The following is a 20,296-nucleotide window of genomic DNA, read 5'->3' as shown; positions in this document are numbered from 1 at the left end:
ATACATATATATTATTATTTTAATTGTGATATATAAATTATTAATATAATTAATAGTTTACCATAAAAATTGACATTAATGATGATATATGAGTTATTTCTATTACCATATTTAAAATCTTTGCAAAAAAATTTAAATTTTTATAAGGAAATTTTACATCTCACAATTAATATGATGTCATGTCACTATTTTCTAAAACTATGTCATTTATTTTATGTGCAATGTCATCTTTTTTTCAGCGAAAATGATTGTAGTGACGACATGTGTATAAATCACTTCGCAAATATAGGCTAGGGGATTAATTTACTTGTTTTAACAAATTTGCGATCCTCTTTCAAAAGTATCAGTCTTATATTTTCTTTATCAGCAACATGCATTATACAAAGTTTAAGAAATAAATCAATACCAATACTAATACAAATCTCTACATATAACGTAATAATATTCTTTATACAATTTGGTTTCATATATTTACGGCTGATTTTTTTTTTTTGAAAAAGATATATTTACCGTTGTTTGGTAAATGGTTTGTGCTTAATTAACTTGGATTTTACCTATTTCACAAATAGTCAAACTAAGATTGGGTTTAAGAGAATCTCATATTATTGAAACTCGAATTAACGATTACAAAAATACAAAATCGTTTGAAAGACGAAGAAAAATTTTTTTTATATTTATAGCTGCCGTAAGTTATACTAAGATATTGATCAGTTTAAATTTCTTATTTATTTTTCATTTGCGAAATTAAATAAACATTTTTTTGTTATATTATTTTTTTTTAATAAAATGTTTAATTAGTTGGAGTTATTTTTTTCTTTTAAATTTTGTTTAGTCATTTTTATTAGTGACAACAACTTTAGATATTCGTATATATGAAAATAGTTTTAAATTTATTATAAATTAATTTGTTATTTTATTTAATATTTGATGTTATATATTGTGTCATATTGTTAATTTATATTGTTCAGCATTATTACATAACAGTTTAGTTTTATACAAATTATTTTATTGTTACAATTTATTTATAAATCGAAAATAAAATCTAAAAAACTTATTAATTTTAAATAATTAAATAGATGAACTTACTAAAATAGTGTTAAAAATATTGTCAGAAAATGTTAAAGTTTGCATTTAGATTATTTATAGTGCCTGTACATTAAAGCTGTGAATTTTTTTATTATGAAAGGTATAGTAAAATATGTTGATTCTAAAAAAGGTATATTAAAAATTTAAAGTTAAATTACAAAACATTAAATGCTCAATTCAAACGTATGTCAAAAGAATATAGTTAAATTCAAACGTAAGGATTTTGTAATCTTTGATTACTGTTACATGTTGTTTTTTATGAATAATATTGTTATAAAATGCTTTAAATACTATTACATGTTTATAGTAATTCAAATATTGTTATATGTTTTGTTGGACTATTTAAAATTTAAGTGATAACCTTTTATCATCAATAGATAAAAATAGGACTCTGAATTAATAGAAGAGATGATGCATATATTGAAAGAGAGATTTAAGTCATTTATATTTCATTTATAAGAGAATTAAATCGTGCAAAATAATAAGTTTTTATATTAATAAAGTAGAAGAAAAGAACATCTAATTATTTTTTAATATTTAAAATTTTAATATATTTGATCTTTTTATTATTTGAACCAAATTTATTTAAATAATATTTAATAGTCTATAAACGCAAACAGATTTACTAGACCGATCAAGTTCATGTCTTGACGATAAAGTAATGGATGATTTTTTCGTCGGCATGTAATGGATGCTTTCATTCCTTGATATACATTTTTATGTGTACATCTTTTCGTTAGCATTTTTCCCTTTTTTTTCTTTTTTTTCTAGGTCTTTTCTTTTTGAAGTATTTATTCTTAACATTGATTTTTTTTTGGATAAACTGACATCTTATAACAAAATTCAAAACTGTTCAATCTTAATTTAGAAAAATATTTGTATCAGGAAACAAACAAAATAAAAGACAAATACGAAACTTAACCAAACCAATATGCGTTTTACACTACTGCTTATAGAATTAGAGATGTGAATAATAGATTTATCAAAGAACCAGATGCAGTAGTGAAATGAATTGAATCTGCAAATCAATTAAAAATGCTTTTAGTAATATAGAAGTTCAAATTAAATACGATATTAAACCTTATTATTTTCAAATTTACATGTAGTGAAGATTATAAAATCCTTATACAACTTCAATTAGGAGTATAATATGTACTATATATAGGTTTAGAAGGAACAAACATATATCTTTTACAAAAAAGAAGAAGAAGCATATTCCTAAGCAGCAAGGGAGAGCAACATAGCCTAGTTGGTTTTTTACCAAAAAAAACATTGCCTAGTTGGCCACCTACTATTATTATTAGCTTTATACGACTTTTTCACTTGTTTTAAACGACTGAGAAAAGATATAATATGAGCACACCGGCTTTCAAATATTTCATGTCGTGATATATCCGCGGCCTGCCCACCTTTAACCGTATTACATGACGTTGCCGTACCTTGTTCTCATCCCACTTGTAAATTTAAATAAACCATTTTTTATTATTTGTTGACAAATGTGAAAAAAAACAATTTAATTAAATTAAAACAAGCACAAACGAAATCTTCCCCTGTTTCTTCTATAAAGCCTCCCTTACTTTTAACCTCCACGACCCACAAATTCATCTTCTTTCAGCAATGGGTTTCCTGAGATCTTCCTCTTCTTACTCTTCTGCACTAAAATGGCTTGGCTTTGTAACGGCGGTTTGGGTTCAATCCATCTCCGGCAACAACTACACCTTCTCCAACTACTCCAGCGCTCTCAAGTCCCTCATGAACCTCAACCAGCTCCAACTCAACAACCTCTCCGTTGCTAAAGACGTCGGAAAAGCCTTTGGAATCCTCGCTGGCCTCGCCTCCGATCGTCTTTCCACACCAGTCATCCTCCTTATCGGCTGTTTCGAAGGTCTTCTTGGCTATGGTGTACAATGGCTCGTGGTTAGCCGTACCATCACCCCGCTCCCTTACTGGCAGGTAAAGATTATCTTTCTTTTTTTTTTTTTTGCTAAAAAAGATTATCTTTCTTTTTTTTTTTCTTTTTATAATTAATATATATATTTATAAACCATCAACTTTGGTTCAAAAAATTTTTGATTCGATCAAATGTTTTCCAATCATACTACTCCTAACTAGCTTCGGCTTCGCTTGACCAATATCCCCAGCGTTCCACTAGCTCGGATTATCTTTCTTTATGTCTGTCTGAAACTCATTCGTGCAAGTTATGACAAGATTTTGTGTTTGGATTACAGATGTGTGTGTTCCTCTGTATGGGAGGAAACAGCACGACGTGGATGAACACGGCGGTTCTAGTGACATGCATACGAAACTTCCGGCGAAACCGTGGTCCGGTCTCAGGCATATTGAAAGGATACGTAGGCCTAAGCACTGCTATTTTCACCGATCTCTGCACCGCTCTGTTCTCTAACTATCCGGCGTCGTTTCTTGTTTTACTCGCCGTCGTGCCTTTCGCTGTCTGTCTCACGGCGGTTTTCTTCCTCCGCGAGATCCCTCCAGCTTCTTCCGCCGACGAGGACAGCGAAGAGACTCGCTACTTCGCCGTGTTCAACATCGTAGCGGTTGTAGTCGCTGTCTACCTTCAGTCTTACGACCTCATCGGAATCAAAACCGGAGTGTTCTCAGTCGCTTTCGCCTCTATACTTCTCTTCCTCTTGTTCTCTCCCATCGCTGTACCTTTCCATGCATTCATCAGAAGCTTGAATCGTGGTGAACAAGACGTTGAAGGACAGATTCAAGAACCCTTGCTCAGCTCCGAGATAGCGGAGGAGAAGGAAGTGATCGCTGTAGAGGCTGCGGCCGCGGCGGTGGAAGAGGAGAATCTTGTGGGGGAGAGGAAGAGGCCGGTGTTGGGAGAAGACCATACGATAATGGAAGCGATGTTGACCGTTGACTTTTGGGTGCTATTTGTTTCGTTCTTGTGTGGTGTAGGAACTGGTTTAGCAGTGATGAACAATATGGGCCAGATAGGGCTTGCTCTTGGTTACACTGATGTTTCGATATTCGTCTCCATGACTAGTATTTGGGGATTCTTCGGTCGCATTCTCTCCGGTACTCTCTCCGAACACTTTCTCAAGTAAGTTTCCACCTACTTCAATTTTTTTTTTTTTACAATCAGCAAATTTCATTTTCAGTAGTTTCCTTAAAAAAAAAAAAAAAATCTTTTCGAAAGGTATATGTTTTAAGTTTCAAATTAAAAAATATAATTAGTTGGTTAGGTTCTTCCAATCAGCACCTCCCGACACTTCAGTTTGTGTTCCAAGCAATTGTTTGTATCCGCAAACTTACTATTCAATCTGTTAATTTTTTTTTTTTGACAAAACTATTCAATCGTTTTGATGGTATGTTTGGTTCAAAACTAACTTAAAGGTTTAATTGGTAAATATTGTAGAATTTTTTCACATGCATAATATTTTCATATTTTCTTCTTCTTTTTTATTGTAAAAAAAATAATATTCAGGACGCTACCATTTTGATTTTGGAAGATTTATGAATAATTCAAACTTTAGACTAAAATTCTATAACATTAAAATTTACAGTCACTATAAAAGATTAAGTCTACAGCTCCGGGATCCTATGCTTTACTCTCGTTATAATATGAGAACTCTTATAATATAGATTAAAAACTATTACGTGACGTATATCATTTTACATCCACATCAATGGACACACAAGATTCAATGCGTTTTTGTGTTTGTCTGCATTTTGCTTCCTTTAGTGACTTTTCATATAAAGAAAAGTGATTTTTCAGATAGCTCTGTTTGTTTCATTTTGAATTTTTGTATTCGTGCATAGACATGTCCAAACTAGTTCTTGTTCTTTACCTTTACTTGGACCACACTCTATAATTTCCGTATCACGTGAATATCCCCCTCTAGATTCTTTACAAACTTAAATATTATATTGAATTTAAACCAGACTAGAAGGTTACTGTTGATAGCTGAAGAAAAGATATGTGACATCGAGAACCTGAAGCTTATGAATTCTAAAGTTGAGATGAAGGATTTGGGTGCAGCAATGAAGATTTTAGGGATGGAGATCTTCAGAGATAGGGAGAAGGAGTTGTTCTTGTCACATAAGGCATATATTAATGAGGTGTTGACAAGGTTCGTGATGTCTTCAAATGAACCTATCAGTACTTTGTGCACTGCAAATGTTCATCTCACCATGTATATGGTTTAGCCCAAAGAGGCATCCAGCCCGAAGGGGCATCTGGCCCGTTGGGGCATCTTGTCCGTTGGAACATCTTGTCCGTTGGGACATCTGGCCCGTCGGGGCGTCTGGCCCGTCGGGGCGTCTGGCCCGTCGGGACGTCTGGCCCGTTGGGACGTCTGGTCCGCAAGGATATCTGGTCCGTTGGGACGTCTGGTCCGTTGAGACATCCGGCCCGTAGGGGCATCTAGTCTGTTGGGACGTCTGGTCCATTGGGACATCTGGCCCGTTGGGGCGTCTGGTCCGTTGGACCATCTGGTCTGTTGGGACATCTAGTCCGTTGGGACATCAGGCTGATGACGAACGTCTGGCTCTAGTTGAGCATCTGGCCGTTAAAGGGCGTCTGGTTTGTCATAGCAACATATCTGGTCCGAAGGGATATCTGAGGCAAAGAAAGCGATGGTACATTTGGCGTTGAATAATGCATCTGGTACATTTGGCGTTAATGGCGCATCAAGCACTTGAAAGTGCATCTTGTACATCTGGCGCTGATGGCGCATCTGGTACACCTGGCGCAGAGAAACGCATCTGGTACATATGGCACTTGAAGGTGCATCTGGTACATCTGTTATTGGGAGGATTCAAGTCAAGATGGAGATTTGTTGATATGCCTTGAATCTGGATGTTACATCTAGGCGATGGATGTTACATCACGTACATCATACCGACTCGGTTGCATCAAGAGCGTTGCATCAAGTTATTATGGATGTTACATCTGATCATGGGCTTAGGCCCATGAGTTCATAAAGTCTAGGGTTTTAGATACGAGATGCTACTATATATATCTTGTATTCGAAGTAACCCTAAACTTGCACTCTGTAAACTAAATATCGCCTCCAATAATAAGATCTCTCTTTGCCAGTGGACGTAGCCTTAGGGGTGAACCACGTTAAATATCCGTGTCGTAGTTACATCGCTTTTATTCATCTGTTTCCGCATATGTTTCTTCTCACAATTGTTACAACAGTTACCTTACTGTAAAGTGTAAACGTAGTACATCATTATCAATCAGCATGTTGTTTTGTTGTTCAAAAAGGAATGAAAAAAGCATGTTGATTTAATTACTTTACTAATAAAAAATGTAAATTTTCTTATAATTTCTACAGGAAAGCTGGAACACCAAGACCACTATGGAACGCAGCATCTCAAATCCTCATGGCCGTAGGATATCTACTAATGGCTTTAGCAGTGCCTAATTCACTCTACATCGGTTCAATGGTGGTCGGAGTTTGTTATGGTGTCCGTCTAGCCATTACTGTACCCACAGCATCAGAACTCTTTGGTCTCAAATACTATGGTCTCATCTACAACATCTTAGTACTTAACTTGCCCCTCGGCTCGTTCCTCTTCTCTGGTCTCCTCGCCGGATTTCTCTACGATGCAGAGGCTACACCAACTCCTGGTGGAGGCAACACTTGCGTAGGAGCTCACTGTTACCGTCTCATTTTCTTGGTCATGGCTTTAGCTTCTGTTATTGGAGTTGGTTTAGACATTTTGTTGGCTTATAGAACGAAGGAGATTTATGCTAAGATTCATGCTAGCAAACAGGTCAAGAAAGCTTCTAGTAACCTTAGTTAAAAATTGTTAGATCCAGTTCTTTATTGAATGAGATTTTGAATTTTTTTGTTGATGAAATGTGAAATTTATTGATCAATGTATAAATAATAGGAATTTACAAGAGTCTAGAAAGCCTAAAATTTTTTTTACAAGGTTATAAGAAATATTTCTTATTTTCTTATGTATTAAGCTGAGACTGCAAACCATCGTTGCATCAATCCTGCATACTTATGATCAGCCTTGAATCGAAGTGCAGTAATTATGTTGCGCACTGCATTATCAATGATTCGAACTACTTGATCCACCGTGCGGAAACCTGCCTGATGTCTCCTCCCATTTCTTTCCTTCCATATGTGATAGAATTTTGATATCACCAATTCTAAATCTTTTCTATTCTTGACAACAACAAAGACTTAGCGGTTTATATAGTCTCGTTTTTTTTTTTAGAAAGGGCTTCTTGCTTTATTTACTCTTTAAGACTTAGAAATTAAATAACAAGATCTGAAAACCGATAATATGGGCTTAAACTGATAGAGTAACAAGATTAGTTGTAGAATTTATAAACCATGACAGATACATATATTGACGTGAAAGACTTAAATGAAGACTTGCTGGTACAAATATTAATAAAAGACTTATATAAGAAATGATTTAATGAATAAAACATGCATACAACTATTGTAAGGATAGTGTTTTATATTATAGTGATAACATATACATTATAAGGGAAATGCTTATATTTTGAAATATGAATCCAAGAATTTGTTAAGACCATCATGAATAGCTTTTCATCATTTCAGAATTCAAGTTCCTTTATCTCATCATTTCGCCACTGCTTTTCAAAAAAAAAAAAAACGAGAATGTGACACGGATCTTCACATATGCAGCAACCGACTTTCGGACACATGATAAACGTATCTATCTTCTGAGTGAATCTTTTTATAAGAGTGTCCTAAAGTACGAAGACCCGAAAATTGGATCGGTAATGCTGTCGCTGAAAATACAATGTGAGAGATTAAGGGTTGCTAGGTTTTGGAGGCATGGTTTCCCATCTTGGAACTTTTCTTGATCTAACAGCCATCACATTGCAACTACAAAATTAAAGAAGATAAAACTCATTTAGATAGAATGTGGGACTTACAGAATTTTGAATTTATAGAACAAACATAAATGGAAGAAGAAACATTGAACAAAGGAGAGATTTCATCCAGTGTCTCCGTCTTTGGACTGTTCTTGCACCATCTTTTCTCTCCATCTCAATGTACCTTCAAAAATAAAAAATGGAATTAGAAATTTCTGAGGACTAAAGAAAAAGAGGAAGAAAACAATGCTTTTATATAAGAACCTGCAAGGACAAAACTTCTACACATAAGTAGTAGCTTGAATATGTGTACCTGAGGTTCCACAATAACTCGCCAAATATATCTTGTGCATGCACATCAATCTATAATTACACAAGCCTATCCTTTGACAAAGCCGAACTGAGGTAAACAGAGTCTGGCTAAAAGAGAAACACAGTTTGTTCATAAGGCAGTCGACAATGAATACCAACTTGGTAAACAATATTGGTCCCTCTGTGTCTCTCGTATAGATAAAACTATGGATAAAAACTATGGAGTCACACTTTTAATTTTTGTTTGTCCATTTAAGACTTTTGATATTTTTGGTCATTTTGGATTATAATGAAAAAAATAGTAAACTAAATTTTAAAAATATAAAAAATATGAAAACTATTAGAAACATAAGTATGACTATTTATATGTTTAATATTTTTTTAAAAAGTAGTGGAGTCATATTTTATTTTATGTTATAGTTGATGATAGAATACTCATTCTTGCAATCTACTTAATCTATAAATCGGATACTAAGTATTATGCACAGATCTATCATTGGTATATAATTGCAAACAAAACTTTTTTATATATTTGTCTTAGCTATAATTCGTTCGGTTATATTCTGCCAAGATGTTGCTAGTCTACCTGAAGCTTGATTACAACTTATAGAAACAATTCTACGATTTACCTTACATAGTTTATGTGTCATAAGCTGTTCTGCCTTTTGCCTAATGCTACGCCTAAGAAAGAATAGATTTTTCACCCACTATGCAGTGTTCTACATAACATATGATACATATTATACCTAAATCACGAAAATATGAAAACTGTCATATTTTATCTTTCCTAAATCTACACGAAATCTACCATGAATACGATATTTGAATTAATTAAAATTCGAACAAAGGTTAAAAAGTGCAGAACTATGGTTCTAATCCACCACCATCAATAACTTCCCAAGGCATTAAACCACTAGGACAAAGAATTTTGGTATCTTTGGCCCAGATTTTAAGTGTTACCTTTTCAGAAAAACAAAAGTTCAGTTACAAAATTGAATATTTGTTGTGGTTAATATGATCTCGAGGGTTTTGATTCTGAGTTAATAAACTTTACCTTTCGGTAATGGGAGATTAGTTTATTACTTAGCATATTTTGTCTGTTTTCATATGAGTCTGCATTTGCACGATATAATACTGTATGTTTATTTTGTCGTCGAGAGATTTCCCACTTGTTAACTAAAGATTAGGTCAATGTGTTCCTTCTGATTGATTAGTTCTTGGAACATCAGAAAAAACTTAGGTCCATGTTGTTCAGCCAGTCTCAGAATGGTTCATAACTCATGAACTTGCAGCAACACAAGATACCTTTTAATAATCTAAAAATAAAACGTGAAACAAGGGTTGGATCATAAATAATCTCAAATACTGATCACATTCTGCTCCAGTATCAACCCATAGAACTAATTTTAGTTGAAAAAGATAACAATTTGTTTCTTAAGAAAAATCTAAGGCTCTAAGAATCTACAGAATTAATTGCGTACTGAGTGTAAAGGAGCGTTGGTTTTTGATGAAATTAATGATAGCGAATGTGAAAGAATCGTCTGACGAAACCCCCGTAGAGGAAGAGCAAATAGATTTCATTGATTTGTGTCTGAAAACAAAGAGGTGGAAAAAAAAAAAAGATTAGAGACAAGATAAAGTGGAAAAACACCAATGAAAAAGCAAAGATTCTCCAAAACTCTAAAACTCCATTGATGGGTTGAGAAGCTTTAGGCGGAGAAGAAGATAGAAAAAATTAGGGTAAAGTCTTTCGTTATTTTTTTTCTTTCTGTTTTTACTTTTTTCCATTTTTTCTTTTCAAATATAAAATAAAATAAACAAATTATTATTTATATTTCAGATTAATTGGCTAATTAAAGGGTATTATGGTATTAAGAAGAATTTAAATTCTATTTCCCTAGATGTAACAATACTAAAAGTTCTTATTTCTCAATCCTAAAGCTATCCACTTAGGATTAAAAATCAGCCGATCAGAAATTTCTTTTTTCTAAAAGTCCTTTTCGGATAAACTTAAGTTCTAAGTGTCCCTTATTTCTAATTTTCTCTAAAAACTACTTGATGATGCCTCAATGAATGCTAATTTTAAAGTTATAAAAAATTGAATGCTAATTTATATGTAGAAAAATATTTACACGAGTTTAATTTGGGCTTTCACTGCTTATTGATAGACAATGGATTTGACCCCTTTTTATCAATAGTTTATAAGTGTTTTAGAGTCTATTTATTATATTTATAAGATCAGGAAGGTTTTGGAGATAAGTGAATATATTAAAGCATTTTGGAGATATTTGGAGCAAGCACCCGAGATGACCATCGAGATCGACAATTGGTTGATATTAGAGAGCTAGAATCGATCGATACACAAGTTATGGTGTCGATCGATAGTGAAGCGCGCAGAAGCCCATTTGGTCACAGCCGACTTGAAGCCCAAGATTTTACTAATTTACAAGATTGCCCCTGACGAATTTTACCCTAATTATATAAACTATGCTGCCATGTTAGAGGCAAAGTGTGCTTTTGTTTTGTGTTCTTCTTTGTGTTTTATTGTTTACTGATAGATAGGAGAGAAGATCCAAAGTTATAATTTGTGATTGGAACTCCATTGATATTTATCTTATTTATTCTATGCAGTTTTTATATCTAACCATTGTTATGAATTACTTAGTCATATCTGAGTAGTTCTCCTGTTAGATTTTAGGGTTTAAATAGGTTAGGAGGGATTAGCCCCAACTATGGATTGCTGAGTTGTGATAATCATAATTAGAATTGTTCATTAATGCATGTCTCTAGATTAGCTACCTAGAACTTGTCCTAGGATTGATTGATAAAAGCCATGGCTAATTCTCATTCTGAAATCATTCTAATCGAACTTCGTTTCTTACTATGAGCAAGGCGAGAACTGATCTAGTAAGCTTAGTAAAGATTTAATCAACCTGCGCATAAAGCTTGACTAGAGCGCGTCGATCGATATCATACTTGAATAATCGATCGACAGTACAAAAGGTGTATCGATCGATACACCCATTGGAATATCGATCGACATTTCTATAGATCAATATAACGAGAGTTGAGAGCATAGATCTAGTTAATAGTCAATGCTCGCAAAGGCCGAAAGACTTATTGATCGAATAGTTGAGCTTCACATTATCATGCATGCAACTCATTAGGCATCTATAGGATTATAATTCCAACTTTCCTGAATAAAAACCCCAAGTCTAGCTATTTACTTTTTAAAGCACCAAAACCCCAAACTTGCTATTGAACAATTATTTGTTCAATATATAATCTGCAATTTATTTTTAAAAATTCTTAAAACATCCTGCTTAACAAAACATATTAGAAACTCTATGTTCCCTAGCTCCCTGTGAATTCGATCCCTAAGTACTACAACTAGACCTCTTATTTGAGAGAGTATAAATCACTCCTTAGGGTAATTTGAGTGGTATCAAATTTGGCGCCGTTGCCGGGGAGCTTTGATCGCCTACTTTCTAATTTTTGTTGAGTATTCTGACAGAAAATTTTTTCTTAGATTTTCAGATACATGCCCAGCAGTACCAGAAGCAACAAGGAATCCCAACTGATATTCTCACCAGATCCTGCAAGTCTGGAACGCACGATCCGTAAGGAAGCGCGCTCCCTATCGACCGACAACAACAACTCCGTGTCGCTCGATCCTGCTCAACCACCGTCGACCCAGACACCAGTTCCGTCGACCTATTCTCACTCACCTCTGTCAACCGACGACAAAGACCTTCCGTCGACCGATACACTTCACCCGACGTCGATCGACATTCCATCACGGACATCGATCGATACTGAACCGCGAGCAATGGTTGCGCCTTTGATACTTGTTCGGGACAACAATGGTGACCTGCATGACCAGAAGGGTCATCTGCGTAATGCAGCAGATCAGAGAATAGATGCTCAGGGGGCTGCAATCCTTGAGACTGATGCTACTACAGGTACTCCCTTACCTGTAGATGATGTTGCGCAACCCAGGACGTTGGCTGACTACAACCGTCCAGATCGCTACTACACCAACAGATCAGCCATCTTTCCTTCTACCATTGAGAGGGATTTCGAGCTGAAAGTGCAGTACTACACACTTGTGGGACAGTTGCCCTACCATGGACTATCCCACGAGCATCCTATGGACCATCTGCAGAGGTTCGAAGATCTGATTTCTGCTATTAGAGTCAAAGGAGTCTCTGAAGACTACCTATTATGCAAGCTTTTCAGATATTCGCTTGCTTGAGAAGCTCTGCATTGGCTCAAGCAGTTGCAACCAGGATCTCTTAAATCCTGGAGCGAAATCAAGAATTCATTCTTATGGAATTTCTTTGATGAGGCACGTGCTGAAGACTTGAGGAGCAAGATTGCTACATTCACTCAGGAGCCTGCGGAATCATTCAGAGGCTCTTGGATCAGATTCATGTCCTACCAGAGAGATTGTCCACACCACGGATTCAATGAAGTACAGCTGCTCAGTACTTTCTACAGGGGCATCGCGGTGCACTACCAGATGGCTGTTGATGATTCCAGCAATGGAAACTTATACACCAAGAATCCAGAGGAGGCAGTCAAGGTGATTGAAAACCTAGCATCCATCAACAGCACCAAGAACACCGATTTTGAGAGGAAAAGATCTGCTACCATCCTTGGGAATGATCAGATGGATGAGGTGAAGGCAAAACTGGACAGTGTTCACAAGCTTCTCAAGAAGCAGGTCAGCTTCGTTAAAGATGCAGAAGCTGTAGAGGGTAGAACAGAGGAAGAAGAAGTAAACTACATTGGTGGAGCTGGATTCCAAGGAAACCAGTGTGGAAACATAAACTCCTATGTAAATAGGAGTAACTTCAACCAAACCTCGCAGTACCAGAAACCCTACAACAACAGCTACAACAACAACATGAACTTTGGAAGTTCCTACTACCAGAAGCCACCACCGCCTACTCAGGAGAGCAAGATTGAAGAGATGCTTGATAGAGTTCTTGAGGCATAACAGCGAATGACAGTGGATTTCAATGGGAAGATAGATTCTGTCTACAACAACCTGAACACAAAGTTTGAAACTTTGAGTTCTCATGTGAAGAAGATGGAGATACAAGTTGTGCAGACAAGAGATGCTATTAGGAGGCAAGAAGCTTCAACAAGAGGAGTAGGGGATGATGTGATGAAGCACCACGTTTTTGGCAAGTGGTGAAGGAAGAGGAGCTGCAAGAAGGCAATTTCGAGGTAGAAAGTCTAATGAGTTTCGGCGGATCACATTGGTGTCGATCGACACCAACCACCGAGCATCGATCGACATACACCCACCAAGATCGATCAACAGGAGTACCAGAGCATCGATCGACAACGCCTATGGAGTCAACTGCGTCCTACAATGTCGTGAAGATTATATCTCAGGAGTTCGCAGCAAAACACCCACATCCGCCCAGCCCTGATAATGTTCGAATCGATCGACATGCCAATAGCAACGTCGATTGACACACAGAAGCTAATATCAATCAACAACCTTCACCGCCTATCGATCAATGTGCCCCTATCACGTACCGAATGCAGATGCCGAAGATAGATGTGGCACGACTTAACGCACTCAGGCCCAAACCTAAACCTTCAGAACAGCCACTGGAGCCTGTCAAGACGCCTTCAGTTGATGGAGATGATCCTATGGAAGAAGATAGGGTTTTTACTGGAAGAACCCTAAGGAGAAGAAAGGAAAAAGTGGCGAGACATCTGAAGAGAGGGGCTAATGAAAAGAAAAAGAAATATTTCCAAAAGCGAGTCTTCAGAATTCCTCTACATAAGCCATTCGAAGAAGCTTATTACAGCCACATATTGTGGATGTTATTCATAGAAACTAGAGAGAAAGAAGAAGACATTAAGAGAATGTTCTGTGAAGCAAGAGAAAAATGAGGAGAAGGATTACATTGAACAAGAAGAGTGATCCTGGGCAATTTGTAATACCATGCACAGTGCAAGGTATTGAATTCCCACATGCCTTGTGCGACACATGAGCATCAGTCAGCATTCTACCTAGGGTTATGGCAGACCATCTGGGTCTGAAAGTGGAGCCTTCACAGGAATTGTTCACTTATGTGGACTGTTCCCAGAAGAGTTAAGGAGGAATTGTGAGAGACCTAGAGGTGCAGATTGGTAATGCCCTAGTTCCAGTAGATTTCCATGTCTTGGACATCAAGCTAAACTGGAACTCTTCTCTACTACTTGGGAGAGCTTTCTTATCAACCGTGGGAGCAGTGTGCAACTTGCAAACCAACCAATTGTGTCTAACACTCATCGATCCTAATGCCCACTACGACCCTATCCCAGTCAAGAAGCCACATACGATCCCCAGAAGAATCAATGATCCAGGAATCATTGCAGCCTGCCACTGTGGAGATGAGTACGAAACTGAATATTCAGAATCAATCGGGACTCACACCGCAACATCGATCGACAGTGGTAACCATAAATCGAGAAGAATCGGTCGATGCATATCCAGACGAGTGGGAGAACGACTACTACAACCCCATTATTGCCGCTTACACCAGACAAAAGATGCATACAGACGAGTATGATGAAGACTATGAGGAGGAACAAGCCATTGAGTACAGAGCCATCATTAAGGAGGAAGATAAACTCTTACACCATTCCTCTTGGAAAAGGACTGCACCATCGATTGATAGGACGAGCTGGCCATCGATCGACACTCAACCTCAACAACGATGCCGAAAGCGAGCATCGACCGACACTGCCTACTGCAAACCGATCGACACTGATTTCAACCGTGTGCGAGATGGAGACTACTCGATTGGTAGTTGGGCAGATGAACACCACCACAAGAGCTTTGTAGTAGAAATAGCAACCCATACACCGGGAGCTGACGAAGTCTTCACAGACGAGGAGCTGCTCAACATGCAAAAGCGTGATCATACTGATTAGATTCCAGCTGAAGCCGTTTGGGAAAGAACCAGATCGATCGACACTCATCATCAGATATCGATCGACAACCGTCCTCAACAATCGATCGACTTCAACAATACCACATCAATCGACAACCACCTAATACCGAAAACCACTGTAAGCGAAAAAGTTAAATTAGATAACCAATATCTAACTCTAAACGAATTTGGTATTTTCAGGGACCCCAATGGCTTCGCAAAAGCCATAGATGGTCGCACACTACACGTTTCTCAAGAAGATGTCGCAGATATCCTTCAGACAGCTAATGGAGCAGACAATATGTTCATGCATCAACGCACCAAATAGATGACTACAAAGGAGTTCTATGACACAGCTGGTGGCATAGAAAACAGCTTCAATCAACAATCTCGCCATACAACGCATCCATCAATCAATAATGACGTCCCAACGATAGCCAGACAGCCAGAATTCAGCAGAAGAGCCTATGACCTTTATGGTAACAGGAAATTCTACTGGGAAGAGAAAGATTAGCATGGAGTCTACATAGATGATCGGGAATTTGCCAGAGATCTAGATGGACGCACCATCCCTGTTCACACCAAAGATATCAAAAGACTTCTGGAAAGAACTTCAAGAGATGAGCCAGCCTACATATGTCTTCCTGAACATGCTAGCTCATTCACACAGACAAAGTTGGTACCAGAGATCTACACCTAGGACGAGATCAACGAGATGTTCTATGGAGTATGTGGTGAACATGATAGGAACAAAGAAGCTTTCCAGATGAAGCTTGATGGTGTCTACTATCCACTGAATGATAGTATAAGCTGGCTAACCACTTGCATAGAGGAGATGAAGCAAGACATAGCCAGAATTCAGAACTCGACTGACGCTGCTCGACCCGCATCAATGACAGAAGACAACAGCAATCGATCGGCAGTCGTCATTCACCATCGATCGACAGACACCACCACACATCGATCGACAACCGCTTCGCCGCACCGATCGACAACAACCCGCCATGCCCCCACACGATGAAGTCTCAACCGGATTTACACACCAGAGAAGAGATATACCAGTTGGTAGAAGAGATCTATAGAGCACTGAAAACTACAGAGGAGAGGCTTGATGGGAGATGTGATGACATCTATTTTTCCAATGGAACTTTTCATCATTGCATTGAACTCCAAAGTTGAAGCTATACAAGTGGAGTTGGTGGAAATTCAGAGCTACATTGAGCGTCGACCAGAAGCATCGATCTCGATCGACAGACGCAACAACAAATCGATTGACACCAACAATCCAACATCGATCAATAGTGATACAAACCGAGGCCGGCTAGTACCAAAGACGACATCAGACACTTACGCCACACTTACCAGACATCAATTCAATCTTTAGAGTCTTGGTCAAAGATTGCAGAGGATTGAAAACAAAACTGTAGCAATGAAGGATAAATGGCGCAGAGGGGATGAAGCGATAAGAGACTTCACTGGTGGTACATGGTTCAACAAGCGCAAAGAGGAGTTGGATACTTGCATTCCAACAAGTCCCAATTCTCCACATTACTAGCCAAAACACCTCCAAAGTCAAGCTAAATAACTATAACAAAGCGATGAGTGGGAGGCAACCCACTATTAAGTAATATTTTATTAATTTTTTATTGATTTACTATTTATGTTGGTTTTTAATTAGTGTAGGTCATATAAAAAAATAATAAGAAGATCTGAGTAGACGACTGCCATCTGTATCGACCGACGCGAACAAGTCGACATCGATCGACACTAACTCACTTGCGTCGACCGACAACAACATCCTTGAATCGGTCGACATCTATTCCGGTCTGGTATATCGTTCATACTTGTTACTTTTTAGTCCTTATGATTTATTTCTCACCATAACTCCGACTAAATTCACACTGAGGACAGTGTAGTTTAAGTCTGGGGGGAGGTTTACTGATATTTATTTACTTATTAGTTTTATTAAAATTGTTTTCAAAATTAAGTTATTATTGGGTGAAGAAAGGTATTATGAACTTATAGATTTTGCTAAGACATCTAACAACTCTTTAGCACCATTCTAGACTTACTGATTGCAGATAGTACAATAGATACTAAAGTGGATCAACATGTCAACTAACCACTCTTGCTAAGATTGTTTTGAAGGAACCAAAGCTGACCTCCAACACTAAACATGACACAACTGCTTGTCTTGGGGCTTGGTATACATGGGATCGGATTCTTCAAACAAGTCTGGAAGGTAAAGCCTTGGGTATATAGATTTATCACTCTTTCTATCTCTATTTTCGAAATTTAGATTTAAAAAAAAAATTGTATTATATTAGAAAGTTATTAGGAAGGAATTCGAACAACACTTGGTGGCTATAACCATCAAGGCCTGCTTCATAAGAATTTCATAGGTAAAGGATTAGAACATGACTTGGTGGCTACAACCATTAAGGCTTGCTTCACAAATAATCCTAGGATATAGGTCAAAAAGAAGTGAACAGGACTTGGTAACAACCACCATTAAGCCTTGATTCATGGAAGCTTGTCCAATCTTGGTTAATAATCTTTCATATAAGCAGATTTTTTACCAAGAGAGAAAATTAGTAGAGAGAAAAGATAGGAACTAATTTTTACCTGCAGGTCGAATTACTTGTTTGAGAAATCCTTGAATCATGTGATCGATACTCCCAAGGTAAAGCCTTCACTTTTATTTTATGCTAAGAATTGAGGTTGGTAGAGGGGAATGAAAGACAAGATTATGCTAAGTTGCTGGCTAGATGAATTTGGTTGCTAAGCTAGAATATGGTATGATGTACTTTTGTGATTAGGATTTTTCTATGGTATGATGTACTTTTGTGATTAGGATTTTTTAGATGTGGATTGCAATATTGTAGAGGTGATAATTCTAAGTTTTAAATCATGTGAGTCCCTGCTGTTTTAAAACCTCTTTCAGAGAGACTGTCTGTTTGTTTTGTTTGAGGACAAGCAAAAGGGTAAGTCTGGGGGAGTTGATAGACTATGTATTTGACCCATTTTTATCCATAGTTTATAAGTGATATAGAGTCTATTTATTATATTTATAAGATCAGGAAGGTTTTGGAGATAAGTGATGATTTTGGAGCATTTTGGAGATATTTGGAGCAAGCACCCGAGATGACCATCGAAATCGATAATCGATCGATATTGGAGAGCAAGAATCGATCGATACACAAGTTATGGTGTCGATCGATAGTGAAGCGCGCAGAAGCCCGTTTGGTCACAGCCGACTTGAAGCCCAAGATTTCACTATTTTACAAGATTGCCCCTGACGAATTTTACCCTAATTATATAAGCTTTGCTGCAATGTTAGAGGCAAAATGTGCTTTTGTTTTGTGCTCTTCTTTGTGTTTTATTGTTTACTGATAGATTGGAGAGAAGATCCAAAGTTATAATTTGTGATTGGAACTCTATTGATATTTATCTTATCTATTCTATGCAGTTTTTATATCTAACCATTGTTATGAATTACTTAGCCATGTCTGAGTAGTTCTCTTGTTAGATTTTAAGGTTTAAATAGGTTAGGAGGGATTAGCCCCAACTATGGATTGCTGAGTTGTGATAATCATCATTAAAATTGTTCATTAATGCATGTCTCTAGATTAGCTACCTAGAACTTGTCTTAGGGTTGATTGATAAAAGCCATAGCTAATTCTCATCCTGAAAACATTCTAATTGAACTTCGTTTCTTACTATGAGCAAGGCGAGAGCTGATCTAGTAAGCTTAGTAAGCATTTATTCAACCTGCGGATAAAGCTTGACTAGAGCGCGTCGATCGATATCATACTTGAATAATCGATCGACGGTGCAAAAGGTGTATCCATTGGAATATCGATCGACACTTTCTATAGATCAATATAACGAGAGTTGAGATCATAGATCTAGTTAATAGTCAATAAGTCAATGCTCGCAAAGGCCGAAAGACTTATTGATCGAATAGTTGAGATTTACATTATCATGCATGCAACTCATTAGGCATCTATAGGATTATAATTCCAACTTTTCTGAATAAAAACCCTAAGTCTAGCTATTGAACCCCAAACTTGCTATTGAACAATTATTTGTTCAATATATAATCTGCAATTTACTTTTAAAAACTCTTAAAACATCCCGCTTAACAAATCATATTAGAAACTCTAGGTTCCCTAACTCCCTGTGAATTTGATCCATAAGTAGTACAACTCGACCTCTTATTTGAGAGAATATAAATCACTTCTTAGGGTAATTTGAGTGGTATCACTTATGTATATTTTGATATTAATGTAAAAATATGTATGGCCTTTTTGGTCCAAATATATTATGCATGACATGTTTTTATATACATATATGAAAGAGAACTAGGTAAAAAAAAAAATGAAAGGAAGCTCATAATTAGGTATAAGTACCAATTTTCTTTTCTGAAAATATGTCTATGCACTACAAGAAAACACGCCGATTGCAAGGAAAATTTGCGAGCAAAAATTTTTCTTGCAAATTTGCGACAGATTTGCAATGGAATTGCAAGAAAAAATATTATCCTCGTAAATCTCTCGCAAATTTGCGAGGAAAATTTTTCCTCGCAAATTTGCGAGTGATTTGCGATGGAAGTTACAACGTCCTCGCAAATCCCTCGCAAATTTGCAATGAAACATTTCTCTAGCAAATTTGCAATGGATTTGTAAGAATTTTGTATGTCTATCTTGTTTCCTCACAGCTCCCTTGCAAATTTGCAATAGATTTGCAAAGAACTTGCATGGTATGTACATTTTATCATTTTTCTCCCAAAATCAAATAAAGTTAATAAAAATTATTAATTAAAATATTTAGTGTTTAACAAGTACATCGATGAATATTTTTGGAAATTTAATCAATATCAGTCAACTAAATATTTACGGGATAAATATTTTCTGACACTTAAAACTAATATTACAAAGTACTAAACATCAAAACTCTATAATTTATACAATAAATACACGTCAAATATGTTTCCAAAAAAAATTTGAAAAAAAATTTCATGTCAATTATTTTTTCAAACAACAAATACAAAATACATATTAGTCCACCAAAAATATACCAATACCCCAAACGAAACCCTAAAGTCATTGAC

The 20,296-nt window shown here is 36.5% G+C and overlaps 1 protein-coding gene across 1 annotated transcript; it reads left to right on the top strand.

The window, feature by feature from the left end:
- Positions 1-2,629: 2,629 nt before the first annotated feature.
- LOC106336464 (protein NUCLEAR FUSION DEFECTIVE 4-like) lies at positions 2,630-6,972 on the top strand. Its single transcript, XM_013775300.1, has 3 exons — positions 2,630-3,039; positions 3,315-4,156; positions 6,399-6,972. The coding sequence occupies exons 1-3, from the start codon at positions 2,704-2,706 to the stop codon at positions 6,868-6,870; spliced, it is 1,650 nt and encodes a 549-aa protein (XP_013630754.1). The 5' UTR covers positions 2,630-2,703; the 3' UTR covers positions 6,871-6,972.
- The last annotated feature ends 13,324 nt before the right edge of the window (positions 6,973-20,296 follow it).

The sequence above is a fragment of the Brassica oleracea genome, chromosome C3 (genome assembly GCF_000695525.1).
Source record: "Brassica oleracea var. oleracea cultivar TO1000 chromosome C3, BOL, whole genome shotgun sequence".
Lineage (NCBI taxonomy): Eukaryota > Viridiplantae > Streptophyta > Magnoliopsida > Brassicales > Brassicaceae > Brassica > Brassica oleracea.
This window is presented reverse-complemented; position numbering and strand designations above follow the sequence as displayed.

Bases quoted from the DNA above. Each gene is read 5' to 3' on its own strand.
- LOC106336464 (XM_013775300.1), top strand. From the start codon at position 2,704: ATGGGTTTCCTGAGATCTTCCTCTTCTTACTCTTCTGCACTAAAATGG. The intron at 3,040-3,314 runs GTAAAGATTATC...TTTGGATTACAG, and splicing joins CCCCGCTCCCTTACTGGCAG to ATGTGTGTGTTCCTCTGTAT. The intron at 4,157-6,398 runs GTAAGTTTCCAC...TAATTTCTACAG, and splicing joins CTCTCCGAACACTTTCTCAA to GAAAGCTGGAACACCAAGAC.